The sequence below is a fragment of the Bipolaris sorokiniana genome (genome assembly GCF_000338995.1).
Source record: "Bipolaris sorokiniana ND90Pr unplaced genomic scaffold COCSAscaffold_5, whole genome shotgun sequence".
NCBI lineage: Eukaryota > Fungi > Ascomycota > Dothideomycetes > Pleosporales > Pleosporaceae > Bipolaris > Bipolaris sorokiniana.
The window spans coordinates 1273285-1296845 of NW_006911899.1; the positions used below are offsets into that span (position 1 = coordinate 1273285).

The following is a 23561-nucleotide window of genomic DNA, read 5'->3' on the forward strand; positions in this document are numbered from 1 at the left end:
CAGTCAGTCAGTCACAGTCACAGTCACAGTCAGCCGTAAGCAGCCGGCAATAAGTGACGGCGACGGCGACGGCGACGATGTGGTCCGGAGGGCGAAACGCCCGTGGCAGTGGGCAGCACTGGGCGGGAGCAAGCGTGCATGTTCAGTTTCAGTTGTGGATACGATCAGAGGTAGCGGCGATGTGCTTGATCTCGATGTCGACAAGCGGACTAGTGTAGTAGTAGCAACTAGAAACTAGCAGACGACAGCGTGAGTGTGTGGGCGCGGGGACACAGCGGGCAGGTGGCCATTCGGGGCCCATTGGGTGACGGTGCAAGGGAGGCGGCGATCGAGACCACACCCTGGATCGCCAGTTGCACGCCCTCGCTCAGCCGGCAACCCAAGGCAGCCAGGCCGTGTGAGTCGCCCTTGGGAGCCCTTGGGAGCCCTTGGGGCCCGGCACTGTCGCAGTCGCATGCCCAGCCACAAACCAATCGCTGCTCGTCTGGCCCATGGCCCATGGCCCATGGCCCATCGTCCGATGTGCTGTGCGAGCATATATCTAGGCGGCTGCGATCCCTCGTACTGTCCGCTGATTCACGCCCCCCGTCATCGTAAATAGAGCACAAAGACATCCACTCGACATACCATGACGGCACATCACCTCGCTTCAGACGACCTGTTCACCCTGTCAACAACCTTATCCACCACCCCGTCCCTTTGCTACTTCAGCATCCTGCCCGCCGCACACTTTTCCGCAGAGACACCTTCCACCAGCCCCGTGTCCGAGTACCAGGCCTGCACCCCTTCGGACCCCGCCAACCCACTGCTGGCCTTCCGTCCAGGCCCTCCGTCGTTCATGTCCGCCGACGCAGACGCCTCGCGTCTGCTGCAACTGCAGACCGACGCTTCGCACCGCCCCTCGCCAGATCCCCTCCAGCCACAGCATCGCGCCTCAAGTGCCTTGTCCAACAGCTCGGTCAGTTCGGCCTCGAGTTCCAGTTCCAGCTACACGCCCCCGTCGACGCTGTCTTGTTGCCGCTGCCGCCGCCAGTGCCTGGCCAACATGTACCAGATTGGCACCAACCGCTACTACTGCAGCCACTGCGCTAGGATGACTGGTTACAGCGCTGGCTGAAGCTTGTCCCCTGGCCGCCCCACACTGTTCGCTACAAGTACACCGACACGGCTAGGCCGCTGCTCCACTGCCTGGATACACCCATCCATCTACCACCTGCATGGCTCGACAGCTCCTTTACCATACAAACACTCTTACATGCACATGTCTGTGCTATCAAGGCGCCCGCCACTACTGCGACTATCGCTATCACCCATTACTGGCACTTCCACCTGCATGTTCGGCCCGTAGCTTGGAAAACATTGGCATCGAGGAAATAGGACCGAGCGCATGATCATGGAGCGCCACTAGAGAGGTCCGACAAGGGAATTATGGTTAGGAAAGAGGGGAAGGAGCATTGGCAGCGTATATTGGTGCCCATCAGCTGGTATCCAATATCTGGTTGCTGCTATCTGCACGAGACAGGGAGGATACGGGCGCATTGAGCGCCAAGGCAACTATATGTAGAGCTGGAGTTTGCTGCATCACGCTGCACTATAGCCGGCCTGTTTGACGATGAGAGAGAGAAATATGATACCCCTTGCTATTGTATATGAGATTGTGTCAAATACTGTCTTGATTGATTGATTGTATTGCCGTCGTTTGGCAAGTGAGCCGACATGGCAGTGTCTGTCCAAGTGGTGCGCCTGGCCTGGTTTCGGGGTGAAGTGATAGGCTGTCAGTGGGGAACAACTAGTACCTGCCAAGTCCCCGTCCAATGTCCACACAGCATCCACCGATTGCTGGAAACTTCACAGTCGCATGCATGGGGCACAGCCACACTAAACCTCCAACGGCTGTAGCTCCAACTGTACTTGCTCGCTCTCTACTCATACACCATGTACATATTTGTATGCTATGCACGCGCATCCGTATTTGGACAAGAGCCGGTCACAGTGATTAAACATTTGCCGCTGGCGAATTGACGCAAGCAGTGTGCAACCACGACAAGATTCACGATGGCTACGACGGCTTCAGATGGACACGCAATATTGAATGGCCTCAGGCACGTCAGAATGAAGGCATTGCAAAACATTCTTCGCCCCCCTTCCCCCCCCGCGCAACCCACCGGTCGGCGTCTGGCGTCGAACTCCCGTAATAGGGCCCCACCTTAATCTCACTCTATTCTCTGCGCGCAGTCGCTCATCAATTGTAATGGCGTACGTTGCTGTGCAGGGCGTGTAAATGTTTGCCCGCTACAGTCTAGAGTCGCACCTCCGTGTTGCATCTTCATCGCCGATGCAGATGTGCAATGCTCGCCGCTGATCGCACTGCCACGTCCTTGTTGCGCCGGAGCGTTAGACTTTGAGCAGGGCGCGGTATTGGTAGCAGGCAGTTCTCTTGGTCCTTTGCAGCGTAGGGAGGGGGGGGGGTGACACGGAGCACGCGCAAAAGTCAACTTACACAACACGTCCCTTCTTCCAAGGTGGCGTTCGCTAAGCGCAATCACCCTTCCCAATATTCACGTAATTGGTCTGCTGAGATCGCCCGCCCAGATTAATTGTGGGCATGGTAATTGTGCAAAATCCGATCCCCATCGCGATCCTGATGCACTTTGCTCCCATCGACAAGAGAAGACAGAGATTGAAAAAAAGAGTGGGGTGTCCGTGTGCACATGCGACGCCACCATCGTTCCTCTTTCCCTTCAATCGACAAAGCCTTTTCCCTTTCGCGTGACGGGCTGATTTTGATGCATGTTAGCCGCGTTTACTCCTACGTACGTACACTACTACCGATCTTTACTCGATCCTCTCCCGCTCGCTTGCTCATACACACACACACACACACACACACACACACACATATGCACATCCAATATGCAGGCTTTTTGCGGACCCGGACTTTGAGCCAGAGATCGCGGGATCCCAAACAAACTGCCCAACCAGGAGAAAGGCGTCCAGTGTTCAGTGTTGGTGTCAGATGCCCTCCGCGCCGCATCGTTGGCTGCCTGCCCTCTCTCCAGACAAACTTCGTTGCAACAAGGTTCGCTGGGTCAGTTTGGTGTATGCGTGTGCGGGAGGTTTGTTTACTGGTGTTCCCCGAAAAACCTTATTGGGTTATCGAGATCCAGTTTATCGATCCGCTAATGCCCATGACTTTGGTTGCGCATGCGGGAATAACGAGATAGCGAGAAGAGGGGAAACGCAACCACACAAAAGTGTTTCGCATGTGTCGAGATCTCGCCATGGAGTTTCCTGGGGCTCAACAGGTATCATCCCTCCGCTGTCACTTCTATCTCACTCTTTTCTTCTCTCCTCGCGCGACGCTTGCGACATGTGCCGTCATGGGATCTCAACTGTGTCGGAGCCCGCAGTGACATTTGCCTCACTCACCAAATCACATCATCGCACAGTGTCGCATTGTCGCCTCACTTGACTAACAAGCACGCAAACGCGCAGCCCTATCGTGTCACCCGTCCATTGCCTTTTTCTCCGAACCATGACAGTTGGGGCCTTTCCCCAAACCCTCTTGGCGTTGATAACCCCGCGCACAGTCTCCGTCTTTGACACATCGACGATGTCAGGCGGCCATCGAAGATCTCCCGTGTTCGATGTGGATGGGTCTTATTTCCCGCCGTCCGTGCGTACTTTTTTTTCTCCTGCCCTGGCGCTGTTTGACTACTGTCTTTGGGCGTCTTCCGTCCTTCTTTTCCTGCCGACTTTAAAAGGGAATCGAGATGAACAGGCATCATGGTCGTAATAGCCAAGCCGCCGCATCCACGCTTCCGTTTTGATCTGCAACGGGAACCAACCCGTGCTGATGGACAACCTGCTACCATCGACGATGACGAACAGGTCCCAGCACCCCGGGTAAAGTAAAAAAAAATCACTACGCTTCCTTCAAACAGCCCGCGTTGCCATTATGTTTTCTTTCTCACCCGCCCTAGATGTAAGCTGCTCCCACCAGCCTTATTCGCTCTCTAGCATGCGGTACGATGTACGTCAAGAACACACTATTCAGCTCCTCAAACCGCTCACAAACGCCTCAACTCGCCGGAGTTTAGATAAGGCTAAGCCCGCTAGCTTTCCAGTCCTCTAGATTAGATCTGCCCTAGCGACCAACTTACGCAAGCAAAAAACCAAGCTGCAAGCAAGAAAAAATAAACGGCCTTGCTTCTTTCCCGTGTTCTTCCCTTGCGCTATGCATCCCGCATGAACCTGATTCTCTTTTTTTCCGCAAAGGACAAGTCTCCACACCAGTCTGGGCCCTTCCATTTCCGCGTCTGTCTCTCCTTACCTTCCCCCTCTTCACACTACCATGTCGAGTAATCCACACGATGTCGCAAGAAGAAGAGAGGAACAAAAGTAAATCACCTTCCTTTGTTTAATTATGCGCGCTACATCCGGCCGCTTTACCCAGCAACCTGCAAACCTCTTCTCTAGCCCCTTTGTTGCCCCGAGTAACCCAGTTTTATCCTCCTAGCCCATACCATACCATCCGCCCTTCGTCTTTGCACCGAAATCGAAGTCTCCATAGGCATCAGACGGCTCTTTTTTTTATGCAACAACTTTTAAGCAAAAAACTATGTATGGGGACAGATTAACTCCGCTTTCCCGGGCCTAGTCGTGTACCCACGCGCGCACGCACGCACGTGTCTACAACATCTACCCGCCTTACCCACCCACGCATCTCCACCGAAGTACATACCAAATCCAGTAAGTCAGAGTCTCCAGTAACCAAATGCCGTGCATAGCGGGAGTGGGGTGCGCAATATGAAGCGTAGAATGCAACACTTGGTCTCCCATAACTATAAGTGTCAGTGCTTCATGCAGGGCATCGGGAGATTTATCTTCTCCATCTACTATCTATCCTAACTTATTTTTCTGTTTAGTGATCAATTGAGGGTTTTGGGCTTGGCATACGCGCGCGCGGAGGAGTACCAAGGCTGGATCATGTGCCGAGGTGCGTTTTTTTCTTTCTCCTTTTCTCTTTCTCTTTCTTTGCGTTTGTTGTTGTAAAGGTGGTGCTGGGACTGCCCGGGCAATCGGGTGATGAAAGCATTTAGTTGGCCTTTTGGGTTATACGAGGTGAGAGGGGGGGGGGGGGGGGGGGGCACGCGACGCGGCGCGCTTGCTGTTGGGGTAAAGTAAACTATTTGTCTATAGTATCGTATCGTCATCTTTTTTCTTAGTTTTTTTTCTTAGTTTAGTTTAGTTTTTGCATCGAAGATGCTTTTAGTAGTTTTCTTCCGCTCTTCTTTCTCCTTTTTTTGTGGAATCGAGATGCGATGGTGGGGGAGTGGTTCGTGATGCGAATGACGAGGGTTTTGGTTGGTTTGGTGGGAGTTGATACGGAGTCGGTTTGTGTGTTTGTGTCATGCGGGCGAGTCAGGAGATGGTGGGTTGTATCGGGGAATCGAGATAACTACGTAGTTTTGTCGAAGAGAGATACGAAGTTGTAGGCGTAAACAGGTTAAGATGGACATTTGCATTACTCTAGGGTTGGATGGTCAAGACACCCAATTATGTGACATCGGAAGCTGTCTTTCAGTGCGTATTACGATTACGATTGTTTACTGTTCGTGGCAGCGTACCGCGTCAACTGAACGCCCAAGCTCAGGTGAGCAGGACCAGTGTAAGTCTGGGTATCAAGCGAATAATCGGCAATCTTGAGCGGAGCCCTCCATTGCTCCACCTTGTTGTGATCCTTCTCCTCAAAGCTTAGTTCGCGCTTACGGATAGCCAGATAGTGCAAAGTAGTACTACCAACAATACAAAAGTTCCTGCCCAACCAAGCACTGTCGGCGACAGACTTTCCAGCCACACTCTTATCGAGCTCCGTGTTGCTGAGACGGACGGCTTCTTCAGGCGTGCTCGTCAGGTCGGTGATGACATGTCTTACCATGTCGCGGACGTCGCCCTCAATCCAAGTAGTCAGTTCCCCTGGTACCGCCTATAGCCTACGTTATGTCCTTCCGTGGTTGGCCTCCAAGCGCAACCGTCTTAACGCCAACGCACTTTCGCATTAAGTCAGTTGAAATGCTGCACGCTGAGCTGCACGTAATGTCAGTGACCATAATCATGTCTTCAGCCGCAAATAACTGCTTGTAAGTTGGAAATCAGGCCATGGCGATAAATGTAGTCCTTCGCGTTGTTCCATCTTACAAGGTTGGTGAAATCCATACCCTTGTTCTTAACAGGGCCATATTGTTGCTCCCAATTCTTCAACGGCACACAATTGACATTTAAGTTGATTTGCTAGTTGAATGTTTTCGAAGAGATGGCCCGCTGCAATTCGTATTGTGTCTGGTTGTTAGAAGTCCCATAGGTGTGAGATACGTTCCGAGGCCAGGAAATACTTCTCCATCATGATCTTTGTGTCGACCTGGTCGTTAATATAGGTAATATTTGATGGTGTCCAAGTGATTTTGTTCAGCAATTCAGTCAGAATATCCTCGTACACGTACGGTTTTGGAAGCTTCTTACTATCATTGGAAACAGAGACGAGAGAGACAGGGAATGATGCTCTGGAGTTTGATGTAAGTTTCAATGCTGCCGAGCAGTTGGATAGTACTATTTTGGTTGAAATAAACCGACGTGATGCAGTCGTACGTTATATTTGCCGGAATCTGGACTTCAAAACGTGTTCTCTTTCCCGCAGTTAAAGTACTAATCTTGCCACAAAGAGTCGAGGGATTGGCACTGAACAAGGGCGCCATTGTATCGATTTACAAAACCCAGTGAGCTTAAAGCAGTACGAAACCTCACTGTGACCTCCTTGATTCTTTCCACGACGACAGCCATATTATACTAGCTTGGATAAGTGACATGATCACCTCACTCAACACCTAGGGTTACGTGAGGCATTCTCGGATATTTCTGGAATTGTAGTCCAGGAAAGAGAAAAAACAGCCCAGGTCGGATATTTTGGCAAGGTTGGGTTTCCATAGAGTTTCGCTAAGAGAAGGTCTGTTGGCTTCTGTTCGGTTGGCCAGCTGGTATTGACAATGATGCATACAGCCTTGACATTCCCACTCGTCGCTATATGCCATGGTATATTTTATATACACAAGTGCGTTAAACCACCCCAACCTACGAGTCCTTCGTAGAGGCGGGAAGTTAGTAGCAGGGTTTTCTACCAATCAGTAAGCCGCCGGACTTGTGTAGAGAGATTTTCTGGCATGGCGTTAGTTACTCATCGAGTCTGGAATCGCTAGTGTCAGGGATTGAAATGGTTATAAATACGTGTAGTTACTTGAAGTATATATGTATATGTATAGAGTCCCCAAGTATCCGGTCCGGCGGCTACAAGAACCTTATCTGCGCAACTATACCACATAACTTCCGTATCCAAAAAAACGGGTGAAAGAGAGTCTTTCTCATGTTACTTATTTAAACGGGAAGTAAACAATCCACCGCATATTCAAAGCAACGCGAACAAACACCGCTCCGACACAATACATGTACACTACCAAGTAAGACAGTACAGGTATAAATTCAGGAACTCGGCAGGCAGTTCGATTTACAGATACACCAGCCTTAGCGAACCACTTTCCCGCTGCCATCCGTTTACCCGCTACCTTCTCCCAGCACATCTGCGCTTACTCCTAGACCGACTCACATCATCCCCGAGTCCGACCTCGGATATAAATCCCTCACTCCGATTCTTCCTTCGGCGGTGTAATCATCCGTGTCATATAAGCATATCTGCCGTGTAAGCGATTCCTTCCCGTGCCGGACCCTTGTTTGATATTCGGATGCTACGGGCAAACGCGTTACTTGCTAGATCTGGGGGGTTGGATGTAACGTATACATGTACGGTTCCCGAGTTTATGGAGAGTTTTGATAGTATACTTATGTTGCAATTCATATGTATGGGCGTTGCAACGCATATGAGTACTTATGAGACGTGGATTTCATGGCGTTAAGCACGGAAGTGAGAAGAGGGGTAGGACATGTACATGTTTAGCCTACGAATCGCGATATAATGGTATTCGAACCATGATAGGACTGCCTAAAGTCCGTACGTACATGAAATGAGAGAGAGAGAGAGCTCAGTATACTGTACCGTCTCATACGGACATTGTATAGTACATGATGACGCTGTGCTCGTGTCCTATACATTCGCATCTCTAGTCACAATTCCTACTGACTAAGTAGTGTAGTCTTGTATACTACTAGGGGCGCTGACCTAGTGTAACATATATCCTGGAACCATGCTAGATCGTTCTGGGTGGGTACCTTACAAGTTGATCTACCTATCCTAGCATCCATCGCATACCATAGTCTTGGAATTTGACTCGTGATGGCATGTCACGTTTCGCATCAAGATCTTAGAAGCAGAATACCGAGTCGTTGTCATAGAAGTTGCTCCGACACCAGAGTATCTTGGTTGTCGGAAGCATGGTCTCAGGGGTCCAGAGGAAGGGTGATGCCGCGGCACGTGATCTTTGCTCCTACCATTCATTTTATTTGGCATACTCGAACGGCGAACTCATCAAGCTCTTGCAGTGAAGATGTACAATGGCATTCAACGTAGACTCCAAGCTTGCAAGATGCTAACGATCCAGTAGCGAGGCGCCACATGAGTTGGCGCCCTCATTTCCGCACGCCCTTACTATACCCGAGGTGTCCGGTTCTAATCTTAGCCACAACACTTCACTCCATGTGCCAGCTCTCTATTCGCAATCAATCTGAGTTGTTTTTACAATAAGAGGCACACGACCTCTGGTGACGCGGCAGCACACCTACGGTCCAGGTGCCGTTCGTTTCGTGTTGTGGTCTGATTTTCCATCGGGCCTTAGTCCTGTTTGGCCTAAAAGGGAAACTCATCATGCCACTTTGAAGCCCGGGACAGCGTGAAAGTATGGGGTCAGCTTTCCATGTGACTGTATGAATGGGCTGTTTTTGCAGAGCGGTAAGCTACTTTAAGTGTCAGAGTTCTTGGTGTTTCGGCTGTTTTTAAATCTTATTGTCCTTTTTTTTTTCACGCGCGTTCGTCTTCGAAGTTCTCTCTCCTTCCTGGCTGGTTATACGTTCCTCTCCTGGCCATTCTTGGACCACTTTCATTCTCTCTGCGCTCTCGGACTGTTTTGGATATACATCGGCGGCCCCACAGACTTCGTATTTATTTTGTTCCTTGCGCATTGCAACATCGACAAATTGCCAGGCGCTTCCAACGCTTGCTAGGCCGGCCCGAGATTCTTCGGCACTTTGAAATGATGATAACAAAAACTTTTTCCTTGACAAACTTTGTCATCGGATCGTCTGCGCTCTGTTTTCAAATCTTCGTTCTCTATCCATGGCACGAGAAGCTTGAAGAGGAGTTTGTCCAGCTAAAGAAGGAGCACGCGACGTTGTTGGAGGAGATGCATCAGAATCACAGGAGTGAGTTGAGGGGTATACGGGAACAGCTGGAGTTGGCAAATGAGAGGAGGAAGACTGGACGATTTTGGTAAGCGGCTATCGCTCATGGAGATGGAGGCCAAGCATAGTCAAGGGGAGGAAAGAAGAAGGGGGTTACAGATGAATGCATTCGGAGTGGAGATTCTGGCCATGTTTCAATAAGAGGGTGAGATATACAAGACGAAGAGGGTTTGGTCCGCAAGGTTCGAGTTGGGATGGACATGAGATGATACCACTTTCGCGGCACCCAAGAGAAATCACAGCTTGAGCATGACTATTCAGCATCCAGCCACGATCCATTCAAGAGCTGAACTCGGCCCGTAGACCCTCAAAGTGATTCAAGATCTCAGATTTCACAGAAGAGCACTTTGTCAACCCGGGATACGACCCCCTGAGCTCCAACCAATTCCACTACACGCTTGCACCTACCCAACACAGAAAGAACGATAGCCAGAAACTTTATTTCAGGGATAGAAAGAGTTGTACAAAGCCTATTGAACAGTAATCAAATTTCCTTTCCTCAAGACTATTAATCCTTCAAAAAAAAACTTTACCATACAAATGGCGACTTGATCACCAAGAATTACATGCACATACCTCTTACCAATCGTAACACCATACTTGCACCCCCCTTGGCCCAATCCAGTCACGCATGACCTCAAACATAAGATTCGGCCCCAATACACCTACCATGAATCTGGCATCTCTCTTTTTTCCTCCCTTAGCCTAGTAGTTTGAACAAACAAAAACTTAAGCCGATCACCCCGTTCGCCTTTTGTTCGGCTACTCCAACCGATAGACTTGCCCGTTTCAAGCTATGACATGCAACATCACTTGCCCTATTTAGGAAAATTGTAGGGATGAGTACCAATTACAAAGATGGGTGTGTTAGCATGTTGACACTAAGGTGGTAAAGTGTATTGGATCGGATTGGATTGGATTGGATTGGATTGGATTTGGGATCTACAGGGTGAGATCGGGGAACTAAGAGTGGATTCTGAAATGGGGCGGAGGTGCTGGGAATAAAGTGTTAGGAAGAAGGGTGATCGGCTTGGCTTTTTTTTAGTGGAAGGGGAGGTGGTAGTAGAGTTTCTTTGTATATGTGAAGTGATAGGACGGGAATATGATTTATTTCCTTGACTGTATTTACATGATGACACAAAATCAGTTCGAGTGAATGCACTACCTCGAATTACACTCACCATGTGAGGATAGGAGCGTTGGGACAGCCGGTTTGTTCATTTGATATCAAGGTGCATGTACGTAGGTGAAGAACCCTAGAAACATGGTAATAAAAAGGCAAAGAAAACATAGCCGTGACCCCACCACCCAGGGAGCACACGGGGAAACAAGCGAGAAAAAAAGAAAACAGGAAAAAAAGAGATTAGTAGTGCGGAGAAAAGGTATAACGCCATAAGTGTAATGTCGAGCCCCAGTACCCCCATCCAGTCCCCTGCCCATGCTACCAAATGACCTGCGAACCCGATGATAACGTCCTGGCTCGGTAGCACCGGGCAGCAACCATGGTCCGCCATGTCCGATGTATATGCCGCGCTAAGCCAAATCTGCAACCAGCGACAGATGGAAGTGCCAGTTCGCGTGCGTCATGCCGTGGCATTCTTTTGCGTGTTCACCCTCCCCCGAAAAAAAACATGTGTCTGATGTAGTATGTGCATTGGCACCGAGACCCTTAAGAAACGCTGACATCGGGGCAAAGAAATGCTGGGTGGTAGGTTGGAAACCGCCGGTGTGGGATATCGAATCGTGGTATGCATGTGTGTTCAAGGCGCAGAGTAACAGAGTTTTGTCTGGTGTGCTTCTATGCCTGGACTTCCTTCTTTTCGCTGAGGGCTCTCGGTCGGAAGACGGCGTCCTGGCCCGACATGCGTCGGCCAAGGGCGCGGTCAAGTTTGGCTCCCAGCGCCAGCTTGCTCATGTCGTCTGTCTTCTCATTGCTCATAGCGTATCGTTGTTGGACCAAACGTTTGTCCTCGAGACGGTTAAAGCCTGCGTTCCACGATTTGATGTCTTGCGACTTGGGATCGCCGGCGGTTGACGAGGCTTCGGAAAGGTGCGAGGGCGCAATTGAGGGAGTCAGGGTGGGTGCGGCGCTGTAGGTGGACATGCGGGTGGAGGCGCGTTTGCCGGTGCTCTGGGGTTTCTTGTCGTTAGACTGTTCTTGTTGCGACATGTTGAGGGACGATGTATTGTGTTGTTGTTGATGTTGTTGTTGTTGTTGTTGTTGTGATTGCGATGAAAGTTTGGGAGGGAAGCGGGAGCGATGTGGGAAGAAGAGCAAGTGGAAGAAAAGTGCAGAGGGGATGAGAGAACTAGTATGATGGGCCCAAGAGTGCAGGTGGTCCATAGGCACGCACCGGCCAGGACTAGGGCATGTCTGAAACGAGCAGTGGGTACGTAAGGACGGGAAAATAGCTTACGTTGGCAAGTATGGGCCGTGAAGACTCAAGGGAGTTGGTCATGGTGCGGGCTGAAAAGTTGGCAGTCGACGGCGGTAGGGAGTGGCTTGGTGGTATATGGTAGCAAATGGTAGTAGTAGTAGTAGTAGTAGTAGTAGTAGTAGTGACAGTAGTGGTGACAGAAATGGTTTGGGGGGACAGCCGGCGTACTAATACCACGACAAGTGTGAGACGCGGCGGTGACGGCAAAGACCGGAGCGGGAGATGGATTCGAGAGTAGACCGCTACCTGGTGAACAGAAGGCGACAACAGATGGAACGTCGACAAAGCCGGCCCTGTGCTGGCCCAGCGTTGCGCCTCGCTTGTTTCAAAGGACCTAGACGGGCAAGGGAGTGGCCCGAGTAGACAAGATCTACCGGCAGGGGGGCCTGCTAGCCAAAGGTTCCAGAGGTTGCGCCGGCGGCATCAGATGCTGCGGTGCACACGATATCCATGTATGTATGTACATACACAGATACAATACCCCCTCTCTCGACAGCGTCAGACAGCAAACGCGAGCCTTGTCTCGGGGTCGTGGTGTTGATGCCCCAAGTATGTAGGGGCCATGGCACGCACAGTGACATGAAGACAGGAATTATGCATCAAGACAATCTCTCCAAAACTGCACTGCAATGCATGCATGCAACAATCTCTTGATCGCTGTGAAACGAACCCTATTCACGTGTACAATATATATGTACAGACTCATGTCCAACCAGCTCATATCACGCCTCTCCTATAGGTCTTCTGTGAATGCTGGCCACTCTCGTATATACGCACGTAGGCGTCATGACTACCCAAATGGCCATGACAGGCTACAGCCCACTTACAGCCTTTACAGCGCCTCGGCCACGTTTTTTCCTTGTGCGGGAACCCACTTTGGCCGCCGCTACGGGCCTTGGTACCCTGGGGGATGGGAGAAACCCACTGGTACGCGTGTGCGAGGGCGCGTCTGAGTGGTTGTGCCCCATCAACGGCCCGCATCGCAAAAGGCCCTCCTGTAACCACACACCATGACCCCTTGGTTTCTCCATACGTTGCAGAACCTCTTATCTTGATGGGCTCTGGGCTGGTTAGCCCCAGTCTCGATGACTCAATCAATCCATTAGCACCGGTCAATCGAGGTGGGGTATCTTCTTTTCTTTTTTCTTTAGCCATCTTCAAGTGCACCTAGACCCCCCCCTTTTAAAGCACTCCAGCTAGTCCCTAGCACCCAGCTATTCAGCTCGCCCATGCCCTCGGTCATCGGTAGAATAGTGGCTATCAACCAACGTCATGTCGTAATGAGCCGCTCTGGATTCGTAAAGAACCCTTGACATGTCATCTGTAGTGTACGCCTCCGAATGATGCCGCGGGAAGATTTGCCGTTTACTTTGCATTTGCGCTGATATCACCAACCCACCTTTCTGCGGTCTTAGCTCCTGCCCGATGCCTCTTTCTTCATCTCTTGTTATTGTTCGATCCCGTGTCTACCAAATGAGTTAAAGATTGTCCGATCGGCTTTCCAGATGGACTGCGTGCAGTCAGCTTACTCGACCAGAAGAAATCGTCGAGCGCTGATCGTCAGTATCGTGTCAAGAGTCTCAACGCGACAGCGCCGTTGAACCTGTCCAAGCGCCCTTGCATGGGACTGAACGAGATGGGATGCATGCCCTGCATGCCCACGTGGTCAGCAACGTGGACGCACGGCCGTATCGGTGGACCCAGTTGGGCCCCGGGTCAGGCAGAGAGTCACGCCAATGCCAATGCTGAAACCCAAGGGAATGGCTATCACAACCGGTGAGCGTTATGCACCTCTTCAGCATCCATTCACATGTTGCGCTTAACCCGGCACGACCGTACATACAGCATCGCATGGAGCGGGTAAATTGTCGCAAGCTGGATAACCGAGCTGGTGCCTCCAACTCCTTTGTCTCAACAGCTCAATATTATTTGAACCTGCGTATGCATGTGTGCGGCGCATCTTGACAACTGCCATCATGCAGTGTGGTGATGACGCAACCCCTCAAATCCGCCCATATCCGACATCAATTCACACAACCAAGACCGACGCTGCCTCAGTCACGCACGTCTGAGAATAACGGGGCGGGCGACAAACACAATGCGATACTGAAACACTTGAGGCTTACTGGGCCAAGAGGCTGAGAAAGGTAGATCGCCAGGCTATCCTTACTATAACAAAGAAAAGGCAGCTGCCGACCTACACCAACGGAGGTATGCCCCCGACTCCTTTCCATTCACAGTATTGGCCATGGATTCCCAGGCAGAAAGTCGAGTCTTAGAAGATGTTATTAGAATCAAACAAGAACCATCAGACGTGAGGAAGACAGCAATTTGCATCCATCAACACCCGCCTCTAAGCTAGCCTTAACCTCGTACTCGTTCATCGCTTGAGCATTCCAAACCTTCGACGAACAAATCCACCACCACATATTTCTCCCTAAGAAGCTCAAAAAGAAAAGTCTACAACAATAAAAAAAACTATACCTTCAATACCACACTATCCTCACAGGCTTGAAACATACGCCTACTAACCATAGTCCTCAACAAACCATCCTTCTCCCACCTAATCCACATAACCCTCATGACCATCACACACCTTATCCCAACACCACTTCAGCAAGCAAACAAAAGAGAGTTCATCCAGTCTCTCACCTAACAACCCTCAAACCCCACCTGATCTCCTCCACACTCCACGCTAAATGCAACGCCGGACACGGGGTCCGCGCTTTCCAAAAACTCTACTCGACCCTAATAACCCCTCTGGTTGATCTAACTCAACTTTCTTTTCCTTCTACACCAGCTCGAACGACCCTGTTTGCGTTTGCGTAAACAATATAGTTGCGGTCCGGTAATTAGTATCTCGCTTGGTTAGATCCGGTTGCGACAAGAGGCGAATGAAACACAGTAGCGGACACAAAGGATCTGGAGAAAGCGGTACGTTTCTTTAATTGAGTTTGGAGATGTGGGTTATAGCGGAGGCGCTGCATACAGTAACTAGGTGGATTGTGGTGAAGGTTCTTGTGTAGTTTCAATGAGTGGGTTTGAGACGCTGGATGCCTTGAGAGTTGAGCAGCGAAAGCGTATGCTTATGAGAGGTGTAATTCAGTGTAGTTGCATGTCGGGGGGTACTATACATGTGCGTGTATGAATCACAGTAGAAGGAAAGATCGTTTTTCCTGGAAGAAGGAAAACTTTGTGCCGTAGACTTTATGTTGCGTAGATGCTAACGATTCAAGGCGCGTACTTCTCGCTATAACATGCTGTTGAAGATTCGCAGCCGCAAGTCCAATCTACTATCCAGTCAATGATATACGTACAACACCCCAAACCCTCTTTTTACATCGTCTTTTGCCCGCAATCAAAGTCCAAATATTCTTACAGTGCTACACTGCAGTAACTGCTGACACCACATTTCGGAACTTACCCGCTACATGCAGATCTGACACAAACGGCAGAAGTTTCAGATGCATGTATACAAACAAAGCATGACTTGCATTCTCCCACAGAAACGCCGCATTCGATTCCCCGTGTCTGACTCCCGCGGCTCTCGACTGCAACACACGGGTACCAGCTGGCAACGTACTAAGTTCACAGCGAACCAAACTCCCCGGAGAAACGTAACAATCCGCCTCTCATATGACCATTCGTGTAATATACCCACACAATACCGCGTGACACATCCACTTAGGCCAGAAATCCTCTCCGCGATCCAATCAAAGCCGCACAAAAGCAAAATTCACAACGAGCAACTTACGCCGGTGCTTGTAATCAATCTACACAAGCAAAGCCTAGAAGCCTACACAGCCAAACTCACTCCTCGCAACACACAAAGTAAAAACAAAAAAGAGCGACTACTTACCATACTAGCCTGCAATCTCCGCAATCACACACTTTGCCTTCCACTCTCCCCTCCCCTCCTCCCCCACCCAAACCCACTTTCGTCAGACCACCCTCAGCTTCCTCAAAAAGCAAATAAAAAGGCGGATTAAGAATTCCCACACCTACAAGTACTCCCATCCATCATGCTCAAATAAATAAATTTAAAAAAAACCCCCTCGTCAGATCCCAATCGATCACTTCTCATCCCTCCTCCTCCCCAGAAACCTGTTGAGCCAAAACCGCCCCACCCAGCCTAACCTCAAGTAGCGCTCAAGGAAAAAAAAACCCCCCCTCCAGTCGGAAAGCGGAAAGAAAACAGTCCCTTTAAGCGTTCACGCAAGAAGGAAGGGGCGGGGGCCCACCACAGGGCAGGTGAACGACGTTCGCTACAATCTACGGCTTGGCTGTTTTTCTTGCCTTGGTGGGGTAGTGTGTGTGGGTGGGCGCAAAGGAAGGGAGGGGGGGAAGGGAGCTAAGGGGAAGCTTACCCGTTACGGTATATTGGTTGGTTTTTTTGGGTTTGGGTTGGTGGAGGCCAGGCGAGACACTGCACCCCTGGTATCCCACGCGCGCCGCCTGACGGACGCCGACGCTCTTTGTTTGGTAGCGCGCTTGGGAGGGCGTGGGTGTTTGATGTGTGGAATGTGTAATGGGACAGATTTGAAGATAAATAAAAGAAAATAAGAGTGATGTGATTAGTTGATTTGGTGCACGGCAAAAAAAGGTAGTTGCGATACTCTTATTTCCTCGTGAATGCTGTTTGACAACTGCGCAACACAATCTACGTAGCGCGCCTGCTCATGCGGCACAACGCAATGCGGCACCTGTAAACTATCATGTGTCAATCGTTTACGCATCCATGGCTGATGGGTCCACCAATTCAACAAGCACATTACAGATGCCATCCGCCCAGATAGCAAACGCCTTTTCCCTCAACACGCTGTACCAGTCGTCAGCATTGCGAATATGGCGCCACCCCTCGGTCCCGATAGATTTGATGACACAGCGGGAGAGCAGCCTGGTGTCGCTATTGTTGCATTTATCCAAGGTGGGACGGAGAGCGGCTGCAGAGGCAGGGGGCGGTAATGCAGCCGACGTATCATCAGCTGGAGGTATTCCGGTAGATTTGCTAATCGCAATGGGCCCTTGAGAAGTATCCTCAGTTTGCAGTGCATTGGCAGCAGCCGCAAGTCCGCGGAGGTTGTTGTCTGGTGCCTGGAGAGACCCAAACCACGAGTCCAGTTCGGAATGACTGTCTATGGCAGTTTGCAATAGCGAAACAACCTCATTTACAAAATCGTTGTAGTCATACCAAGCCAGGTGCGATTGCGCTTCAGCGGTGATGCGTCTCTCACCGATTTTGGTGTCTGACGTGGTGCCAGATGAGGGCCCTACAAGAAATATGTTGATATGCCTTAGGTTGGGATTGGCCGTGCCCGTCCTGGATAGCTGGTCTGCGTCAACACTCAAATTATCCACTGGAACAGTAATCAGTGGTCAAAGTACCTTTGAACTTAAAGTTGTTGTTACATGGTCATGCGTCTTTTGTTCCAAATCCGCAAGACATATCTGGTCCTGTGATGAACGTTGCTCGAGAGCGACGGATGTTGGCGACGACGGCAGAATTGCCTGTGAATACCGGCAAGGATGACTCAGGCTAGGATCGAATGCTGGCTGCAAGTGATGCTCGAGCTGGTGTTCATCGCGGTTCCCACCTTGCTGAATAACAGCCTTCACACTGTTTTCCTTCTCTTTTTGCTTAGAGCCCCCCTTCCTCGTCTCAATTGCATACTGTCGTTGTCGCTCGTTCGTGACCATGCGTCTCATGAGAGGAGTGACGAGACCGATAATCTTGTTACCGTCTCTTGGCCAGATGAGTCGTGGACTTGCCTCGGGCGTCTCCATCTCTCCTAGCGCACGAGCGGCTTCTATGGTATCATTTTCCTCTGGCTTTTGCACATGCTCACCAAAGAACCGCTCGCCCACCCCACTGCTCAAGAAGTCGCGGACGCAGTTGAAGAGCCTCAGTTTGACCATATCGTTGTCTCCCTTGCCACGATTGCCAACGCAACTTTGTCTTTCAGGATGTGACGAGTCAAGCATATATGCTTTCGCAGAGGCCTGAAGTTGGAGAAAGTTCTCAGGGCTGAGCCGAAGAGAGATGAACAGCTTGGACATTGGCGGACGTGTGTGTTTACGAGCTGGTCTCTCTGATGATCGACGGAAGAGGGCAGAAGCAGAATGGACACCTGCAGTACGAGCATTGCTGGGTTGAGACTCACTTGACGGTGATTGATTGCCATCGACTAAATCTCCGCCCATTTCACAGATGCCACCTTGCAATCGAGGGTCTGTAGGTCCTTCGAGTCTTCTCCGTCTGGTATTGATAGGTTCATCTGCTTTGTGGGAGGAATCTGCAACTGGAGAGCCAGTCGGCCTTTTTCTCTTACCCTTACCTTGCGATGTAGGAGTCGTCCTACCTGTATCACTTGCGTCCATGACTTGAGCAGCGTGATCAGCAGCTGTGGCGGCCTCCAGCAACTCTACGAGATTATGGTTCTCTTCCAGTGTATGGTCGACAGACGTCTGTTGCGCAGTGTGTTCGGCATACAAATGTGGGCTGAGATGATGATCGAGCGGCGCCGTAACAGCAGCGGGACCAGCCAAATCATATTCTTCGTCTTCGGCTACGAATTGGGGCGGTGCAGCGTTTGTGCTGTTGGACGTGGTAATGAACTGGCCGGAACGCATTTGGTAGTAGGGTGCGTTTGTCGTCATCGTGGTTGCTTGCCCCGACATCAGACTGATCCCGCGGTTGTACGGGTGAGCTGTCAATGAGCAATGGTAAGTGTTTGGATCAAATGTTTGAAGCGGAAATGGCTGCGAATGCGAGCTGAACTACGGGAGTACAACAACTCGGTCATGCATGGAAACCGAGGTTCTCTTGTATCCAAGCTGCCATATATTTGGCTTGAAACTCATGTAGACAAATGAATTGATCAAGGCATGGCTTGTGTGTCGAAGAAGGAGCAATGCATAGTTTGGGTCGTAGCGAGAAGTGCAGTTTGGGGTCATGTCGGGGACGCAGTTGGCAGCGAGAAGCGCACTTTGGGCGTGTAGCTTGGATTCAGTGCAGAAAAGTGGCGGACGGATTGGGACAGCAGACAATTATTGCGCACCTGATGTAGGTTGCTGGCGCTTGCTATTGTCTGAGGGACAAACAGGGCCAGCCAGAAAGACGAAAGTCGCGACGACGCGGCGAAGTGGGTTTGTGTTGTTTGCACAAATGCCGCGCGAACATGTGACGGTCGATTAGATAAGCCACAAGTGAGTGGATCCACTAATCTGATTCTTTCCAGAAAAGATGCAGGTCTATTATTCAATTCCATGAATGAATTCTAGCAAAAGTCAGAAGAGGTATATTTGTGCTTAACAATTTTACAGTGGCTAAAACACTATCACAACCTGTGTCCTTGCTCTACAACAATCAACGAGGAGAAGCAGTATAGAGAAAATCGAAATATTATGGTTGATTTGAATAAGCCATGTCTATATATTCTACTCACAATGTTCCTGACATTGATATGGCTAGAGAAAAAGAGTATTTGCATCAAAAACCATCGCCCTCTTTCTACTCCCTTCCTACCTCCAACGCGCGATTTTGCGGGTCCTCGCCTCGAACATAGGCGTCATGTCTTAATTGATCGACCATCGGCTTTAAGCGGTCAATCTCCCTCCTATACTCCTCATCCTTGCCTGGCTCAGGTGTCTCAATTTCCTTTAGCAGTTGCATGTTGCCTTCTTTCTTCGCCTCTGCGATACTCGCTGCTCTCTGATACCAGTACATAAGCTTCCCTTGGTTATCACTCAACTCGGCCGCAAGAGCCTTGAAGTTGTCGTATTCTTCTTCACCGCCAAAACAAACGCTGTACTGGTCGCAGAAACAGATATGCTCTTTTGGACAGTAAATGTTTTGGCCCGTGAAGATGAATTGCCAGATGTATTCAAAGATGCGCCCGCTAAGGTAGTCGGGTAATTGTGTATTGAATACCCAGTCACGGTACCAGACGTATTGCGCCAAGGGCTTCGCTTGTATCCGTTCTCGCGAGAGGGCAAATTGGGCGCAACAAGGCTGCGCTAGCACACTAGGGATTTCGTCGAGGGGGAAAAGCTCGCTCCAGGACTTTGCAAGAAGAACCTCTTCCTGCTTTCCCTTGTCCTGTTCCGTCACACCTGGGTGCATCCAATCCGGGCAGCCTGGTTGCCAAGTGCACTTCATGTTCACAAAACCTTCTCTCCAAACGCGTGGCCGACTCAGACGAGTGATCATTTCGTGTGCGTCGTTACCCAAGAGCATATCATTGTGCCATGATAATTGATGCGCATGCATGAAGATGGCCACGTCAGGAAGGTTGTCGTAGTTGTCAATAATCCACGATAGGTAGATCATGACTTCGTGGCCCTTGTTCTTTGGGGGGTGTAACGGCGCAGTTGGATCGTCCGCAACATAGACGGCTCTGTCCTGCTGCGGCAGCTTTTCCAGTATCCATCCGATATCCTCTTTCTTTGTCTTTGCAATTATCAATGTCGATGTATAATTATGCCCCGGGGGCATCGGCGAGCCTGGTTTGAACACGGGTTTTGGATTCCAATTCGTGTAGTCGGGATCGCGCAATGGGTCCGCGCTGTGCGGTTGCGCATTGTTGCCAATGTGTTCGCCCAAGCCCACATGTTGAGGCAACCTCCTCCACGTTTCGCTGGTGCGTATGTCGGAGTAAAAGAATGCAGTTATGGAAAGGACGACGAACACAGCAAGGAGCGGAATGACGTTTCGTCTGGTCATGGTGCGTAAGGAGGGAGGTGGAGAGAGCGACTTGGAAGCCGAGAAAGCCAAGATTGTAGGAACGGAGACGTGGGCTGTGTGAGAGCCCCGCGAGAGTCCACTGCGAGAAGGTTAACTCACGCTTACGTCGGACTGACTGGGTGTATCCTTACTATGAAAGCTGACCACGATGTGGAGGTGTCCGCGCGGCAAGATTAATGCCAAGTTACGGCCGCATCCCTTTGCGAACAGGTGCAGGTAACGCGGCTGCTAGAACGCCCCAGAGAGGGTTGAGAAGAGTGGGAATACAGGATGCCATGGATGTGACCGCGTACTCCCCTAATGTGTCGCCGCCGTCAGGCTGGTAATCTGTCGATGCGGGCTTGTGTCGTTTTAAGTTAACCCCCAAATGGCCCACTCACAGGGACCCTTGCACGGGAGCCGAATCAGTATTGCGTCGAGCGGGTCGATCCCTAAGAATACTCCAACGCTTCCATTAGCTTGAAAAGTGCCACAATCACTACACTGAAGCAACCGCTAGTAATACAGAGTGGCAAAAGTCACTGTGTGAAGGCTGGTTTGATTGTGGCACAGATTTCAGTTTTCTACCTGCCGAGACAGACCACTGTGTACCCCAGGCAGCTCAGAGGATGGTCTAAATTACGACATTGTGTAATTTCATAAGCTTAGCTGATCAACTGGCGAGTTGCGTACTATTGCAGATCCAGGAACATAAGTGGAATCATTGTCAAGCATATGCACACCTACATGCAAGCAATCTAAGCTGCGACAGCACAAGCAGCTATGTGCGCGTGCCCCATCTTGAGACGGCGACATATAATCAGAGCCTTTGAGGCGATATATTGCAAAGATGGTTGGCAAGAAGGGTTGTGTGAACGGACATATTCTTAGGCTTTGCACTCGGCGCACAGTCGAAGAAAAGTGCGGTGATGAGCAAACCACGTATGACCAAAAAGGGAAGTGAGGTGAATAAAATTCGGGGAGGGGCCACGCACCTTGCACTGTATGTACCTTAAAGCCCGCACATATTATGACCGTTTGCGTCGAGCAAACAGCTCATCTACAGGCTATGATCACAGACTTTGATATCTATGCACGACTCGGCCAAACGGCTAGTCTTGGCATTCCGACATGCGTCAGACAAAGCACGTGGGCGGGCGGTGGCAGCGATGCATCTACAGTCATCGTCGTGCCAGTCTACAGTGCGAAAGGCTGTGAATGTTCGACGGCGAAATTTTTAGGCCCAATTATGCTACTGGGTCGGGAGGGGCTGCGCTGACATGATGGCGGTTATGGTGGATGATAGTGAAAGTATTTAGACAGTGCTGGTCATGCGGAAAGGTGGTGTGGACTGGCTACTGGATGTCCAGGTTGCATCGAAGGACAGTAGATAGAAGTACAATTTGGTGTCGATCAAGATGATTGATGGTCCCAAGGGCTATAGACGATGCCCCGAAAGCATTTAGCGAAGTGCTGAACCGATTTTCCAAGGAAATTACCGAGCTGACGAAGGATAATATCATGTCGAGCTGCAAGAAGGCAGACCACGGTAGAGTGCTACCTGCGCTGCCGTGAACCATATCGATGAAACTTTTGTCGACCACATGCCCTTTGTGTAAAAGCCGTATTAAACTGAACCCCAGTGAAGTAGTCATAGGATTACAGAAGTGAAGTGCTGGAAAAGGCGCCAAATCGAGGAAGCCATACGAACCCTAACTTAGTACCGCTTGGGTTCTGCCTGGGTCAGCTGGGGAGCTAGCGGTATGAGCGATCGTAATCACCCTCGTTGTAAGAGCGACCTCCACTTCCACCTCCACCACTGTACGCATCACGGGGAGGAGCGGCATCATAGGCACCGGCAGCTGGTGGAGGAGGCCTGTCATAGTAGTCACCGCCGCCACCACGACGGTCGTACCTGCGCTCCGAAGCATAGCGGTCAACACCCCGGGGATAGTCATCACGGCGGCCAGCTCCATAGCCACGATCGTCGTACCGCGAGCTACGAGAGCCATAGTCATCGCGTCTGCCGTATCCACCGCCGCGACGGTCGTACGAGTCGCGATCGCCGCCGTAGCGAGGACCGCCCCGGCCACGCCCGCCAAACTCTATAATATTGTCAGCCCCATCACCAGCCATATAGACAACAGGCGTACTTACCGCGCTTGGGAGGACCGTAGTATTTGCCCGGGGTTGGTGTGCGAGGGCGTGCACGACGAGCCTTCTCGATACTCAATGTTCGGCCTTGGTGAACTTCTCCTTGCAGTCCCTCCTTGGCATTATCGGCCTGCTCAGCAGTAACCATCTTGACGAAGCCGAAGCCGCGAGACTCCTTGGTGTGGGGGTCGCGCATGATGTTGCACTGCTCGACATCGCCATACTTCTCGAAGAGACGCGTGACTTCGTCCTCAGTGAGAGTAGGGTGAATGCCGGTGACAAACAGGTTGGAGCCCGAGTTGCGGCTCTCGTCATCATCGTTCCTGCGCTCCGGGGGCGGACCACTGCATCGACGTTAGCGAACTGTGCCATCAAGAGGAGACAATAGCAAGAGCAGGAACTTACCGGCTATCGCGACCACCTGGAGAGGCGCTGCGAGGACGCGCTCCGTCATCGCGACGGTCAGCACGCGGAGATCGGCTGCGATCGCGTTCGTAGCCGCGAGGCTCGTCTAGGATGCAGTCAGTACACGGCAAACAAGGCACAGGCAGACAAACATACCGTCATAGGGGCGCTGTTCGTTCTCGTACTCCATGGTGATGATGTCGTGGTGGGTCAGGAGTTTGTTGGTTGAGGAAAGGTGTTTGCTGAAGCTGGAGCTTAGGCGGTTTTTTTGGCAGGGCTGATCGACCGTAGCCGCGTCTCACTTAGTAAGCGTCGCGCTAAGATGACCGGTGCTGCACTGAAGTGGAGTAAAAGTGGAAGAGGAGGTGAAGGGGAGTCGA

General features: G+C 50.9%; 9 protein-coding genes across 9 annotated transcripts; 3 read left to right on the forward strand and 6 right to left on the reverse strand.

The window, feature by feature from the left end:
* Nucleotides 1-703: 703 nt before the first annotated feature.
* On the forward strand, nucleotides 704-1117 carry COCSADRAFT_43695 (uncharacterized protein; the record flags this gene model as incomplete). The annotated part of the gene is made up of 1 exon (XM_007700254.2): nucleotides 704-1117. A coding segment is annotated over one exon (414 nt), but the record flags the coding sequence as incomplete, so codon positions are not given.
* Nucleotides 1118-5140: 4023 nt separating this feature from the next.
* COCSADRAFT_180455 (uncharacterized protein) lies at nucleotides 5141-5941 on the reverse strand (the record flags this gene model as incomplete). The annotated part of the gene is made up of 1 exon (XM_007700616.1): nucleotides 5141-5941. One exon carries the CDS (start codon nucleotides 5939-5941, stop codon nucleotides 5600-5602), a length of 342 nt encoding a protein of 113 aa, XP_007698806.1. The 3' UTR covers nucleotides 5141-5599.
* Nucleotides 5942-6349: 408 nt separating this feature from the next.
* Nucleotides 6350-6755, reverse strand: COCSADRAFT_25354 (uncharacterized protein; the record flags this gene model as incomplete). The annotated part of the gene is made up of 2 exons (XM_007700074.1): nucleotides 6350-6563; nucleotides 6649-6755. The coding sequence occupies 2 exons, from the start codon at nucleotides 6753-6755 to the stop codon at nucleotides 6350-6352; spliced, it is 321 nt and encodes a 106-aa protein (XP_007698264.1).
* A 2265-nt stretch (nucleotides 6756-9020) lies between these two features.
* On the forward strand, nucleotides 9021-9499 carry COCSADRAFT_309252 (uncharacterized protein). Its single transcript, XM_007700617.1, has one exon. It carries the CDS (start codon nucleotides 9255-9257, stop codon nucleotides 9492-9494), a length of 240 nt encoding a protein of 79 aa, XP_007698807.1. The 5' UTR covers nucleotides 9021-9254; the 3' UTR covers nucleotides 9495-9499.
* Nucleotides 9500-11260: 1761 nt separating this feature from the next.
* Nucleotides 11261-13055, reverse strand: COCSADRAFT_25355 (uncharacterized protein; the record flags this gene model as incomplete). The annotated part of the gene is made up of 4 exons (XM_007700075.1): nucleotides 11261-11836; nucleotides 11880-12234; nucleotide 12571; nucleotides 12728-13055. 4 exons carry the CDS (start codon nucleotides 13053-13055, stop codon nucleotides 11261-11263), a joined length of 1260 nt encoding a protein of 419 aa, XP_007698265.1.
* A 2263-nt stretch (nucleotides 13056-15318) lies between these two features.
* On the forward strand, nucleotides 15319-16258 carry COCSADRAFT_309294 (uncharacterized protein). Its single transcript, XM_007700618.1, has one exon. The coding sequence runs from the start codon at nucleotides 15365-15367 to the stop codon at nucleotides 15887-15889; it is 525 nt and encodes a 174-aa protein (XP_007698808.1). The 5' UTR covers nucleotides 15319-15364; the 3' UTR covers nucleotides 15890-16258.
* Nucleotides 16259-16486: 228 nt separating this feature from the next.
* On the reverse strand, nucleotides 16487-18625 carry COCSADRAFT_35779 (uncharacterized protein). The gene is made up of 2 exons (XM_007700208.1): nucleotides 17286-18625; nucleotides 16487-17228 (listed from the first exon to the last, which is right to left on the reverse strand). Exons 1-2 carry the CDS (start codon nucleotides 18555-18557, stop codon nucleotides 16629-16631), a joined length of 1872 nt encoding a protein of 623 aa, XP_007698398.1. The 5' UTR covers nucleotides 18558-18625; the 3' UTR covers nucleotides 16487-16628.
* A 681-nt stretch (nucleotides 18626-19306) lies between these two features.
* COCSADRAFT_309303 (uncharacterized protein) lies at nucleotides 19307-20976 on the reverse strand. Its single transcript, XM_007700619.1, has 2 exons — nucleotides 20775-20976; nucleotides 19307-20722 (listed from the first exon to the last, which is right to left on the reverse strand). Exon 2 carries the CDS (start codon nucleotides 20620-20622, stop codon nucleotides 19411-19413), a length of 1212 nt encoding a protein of 403 aa, XP_007698809.1. The 5' UTR covers nucleotides 20623-20722; nucleotides 20775-20976; the 3' UTR covers nucleotides 19307-19410.
* A 1401-nt stretch (nucleotides 20977-22377) lies between these two features.
* Nucleotides 22378-23371, reverse strand: COCSADRAFT_170220 (uncharacterized protein; the record flags this gene model as incomplete). Its single annotated transcript, XM_007700620.1, has 4 exons — nucleotides 22378-22727; nucleotides 22780-23120; nucleotides 23182-23287; nucleotides 23338-23371. 4 exons carry the CDS (start codon nucleotides 23369-23371, stop codon nucleotides 22378-22380), a joined length of 831 nt encoding a protein of 276 aa, XP_007698810.1.
* Nucleotides 23372-23561: the final 190 nt, after the last annotated feature.

Coding starts and splice junctions, on each gene's coding strand:
- COCSADRAFT_35779 (XM_007700208.1), bottom strand. CDS start 18,557: ATGACGACAAACGCACCCTACTACCAAATGCGTTCCGGCCAGTTCATT. Junction 17,229..17,285: donor CAACAACTTTAAGTTCAAAG/GTACTTTGACCA, acceptor GACGCAGACCAG/CTATCCAGGACGGGCACGGC.
- COCSADRAFT_309294 (XM_007700618.1), top strand. CDS start 15,365: ATGCATGTATACAAACAAAGCATGACTTGCATTCTCCCACAGAAACGC.
- COCSADRAFT_309303 (XM_007700619.1), bottom strand. CDS start 20,622: ATGACCAGACGAAACGTCATTCCGCTCCTTGCTGTGTTCGTCGTCCTT.
- COCSADRAFT_309252 (XM_007700617.1), top strand. CDS start 9,255: ATGATGATAACAAAAACTTTTTCCTTGACAAACTTTGTCATCGGATCG.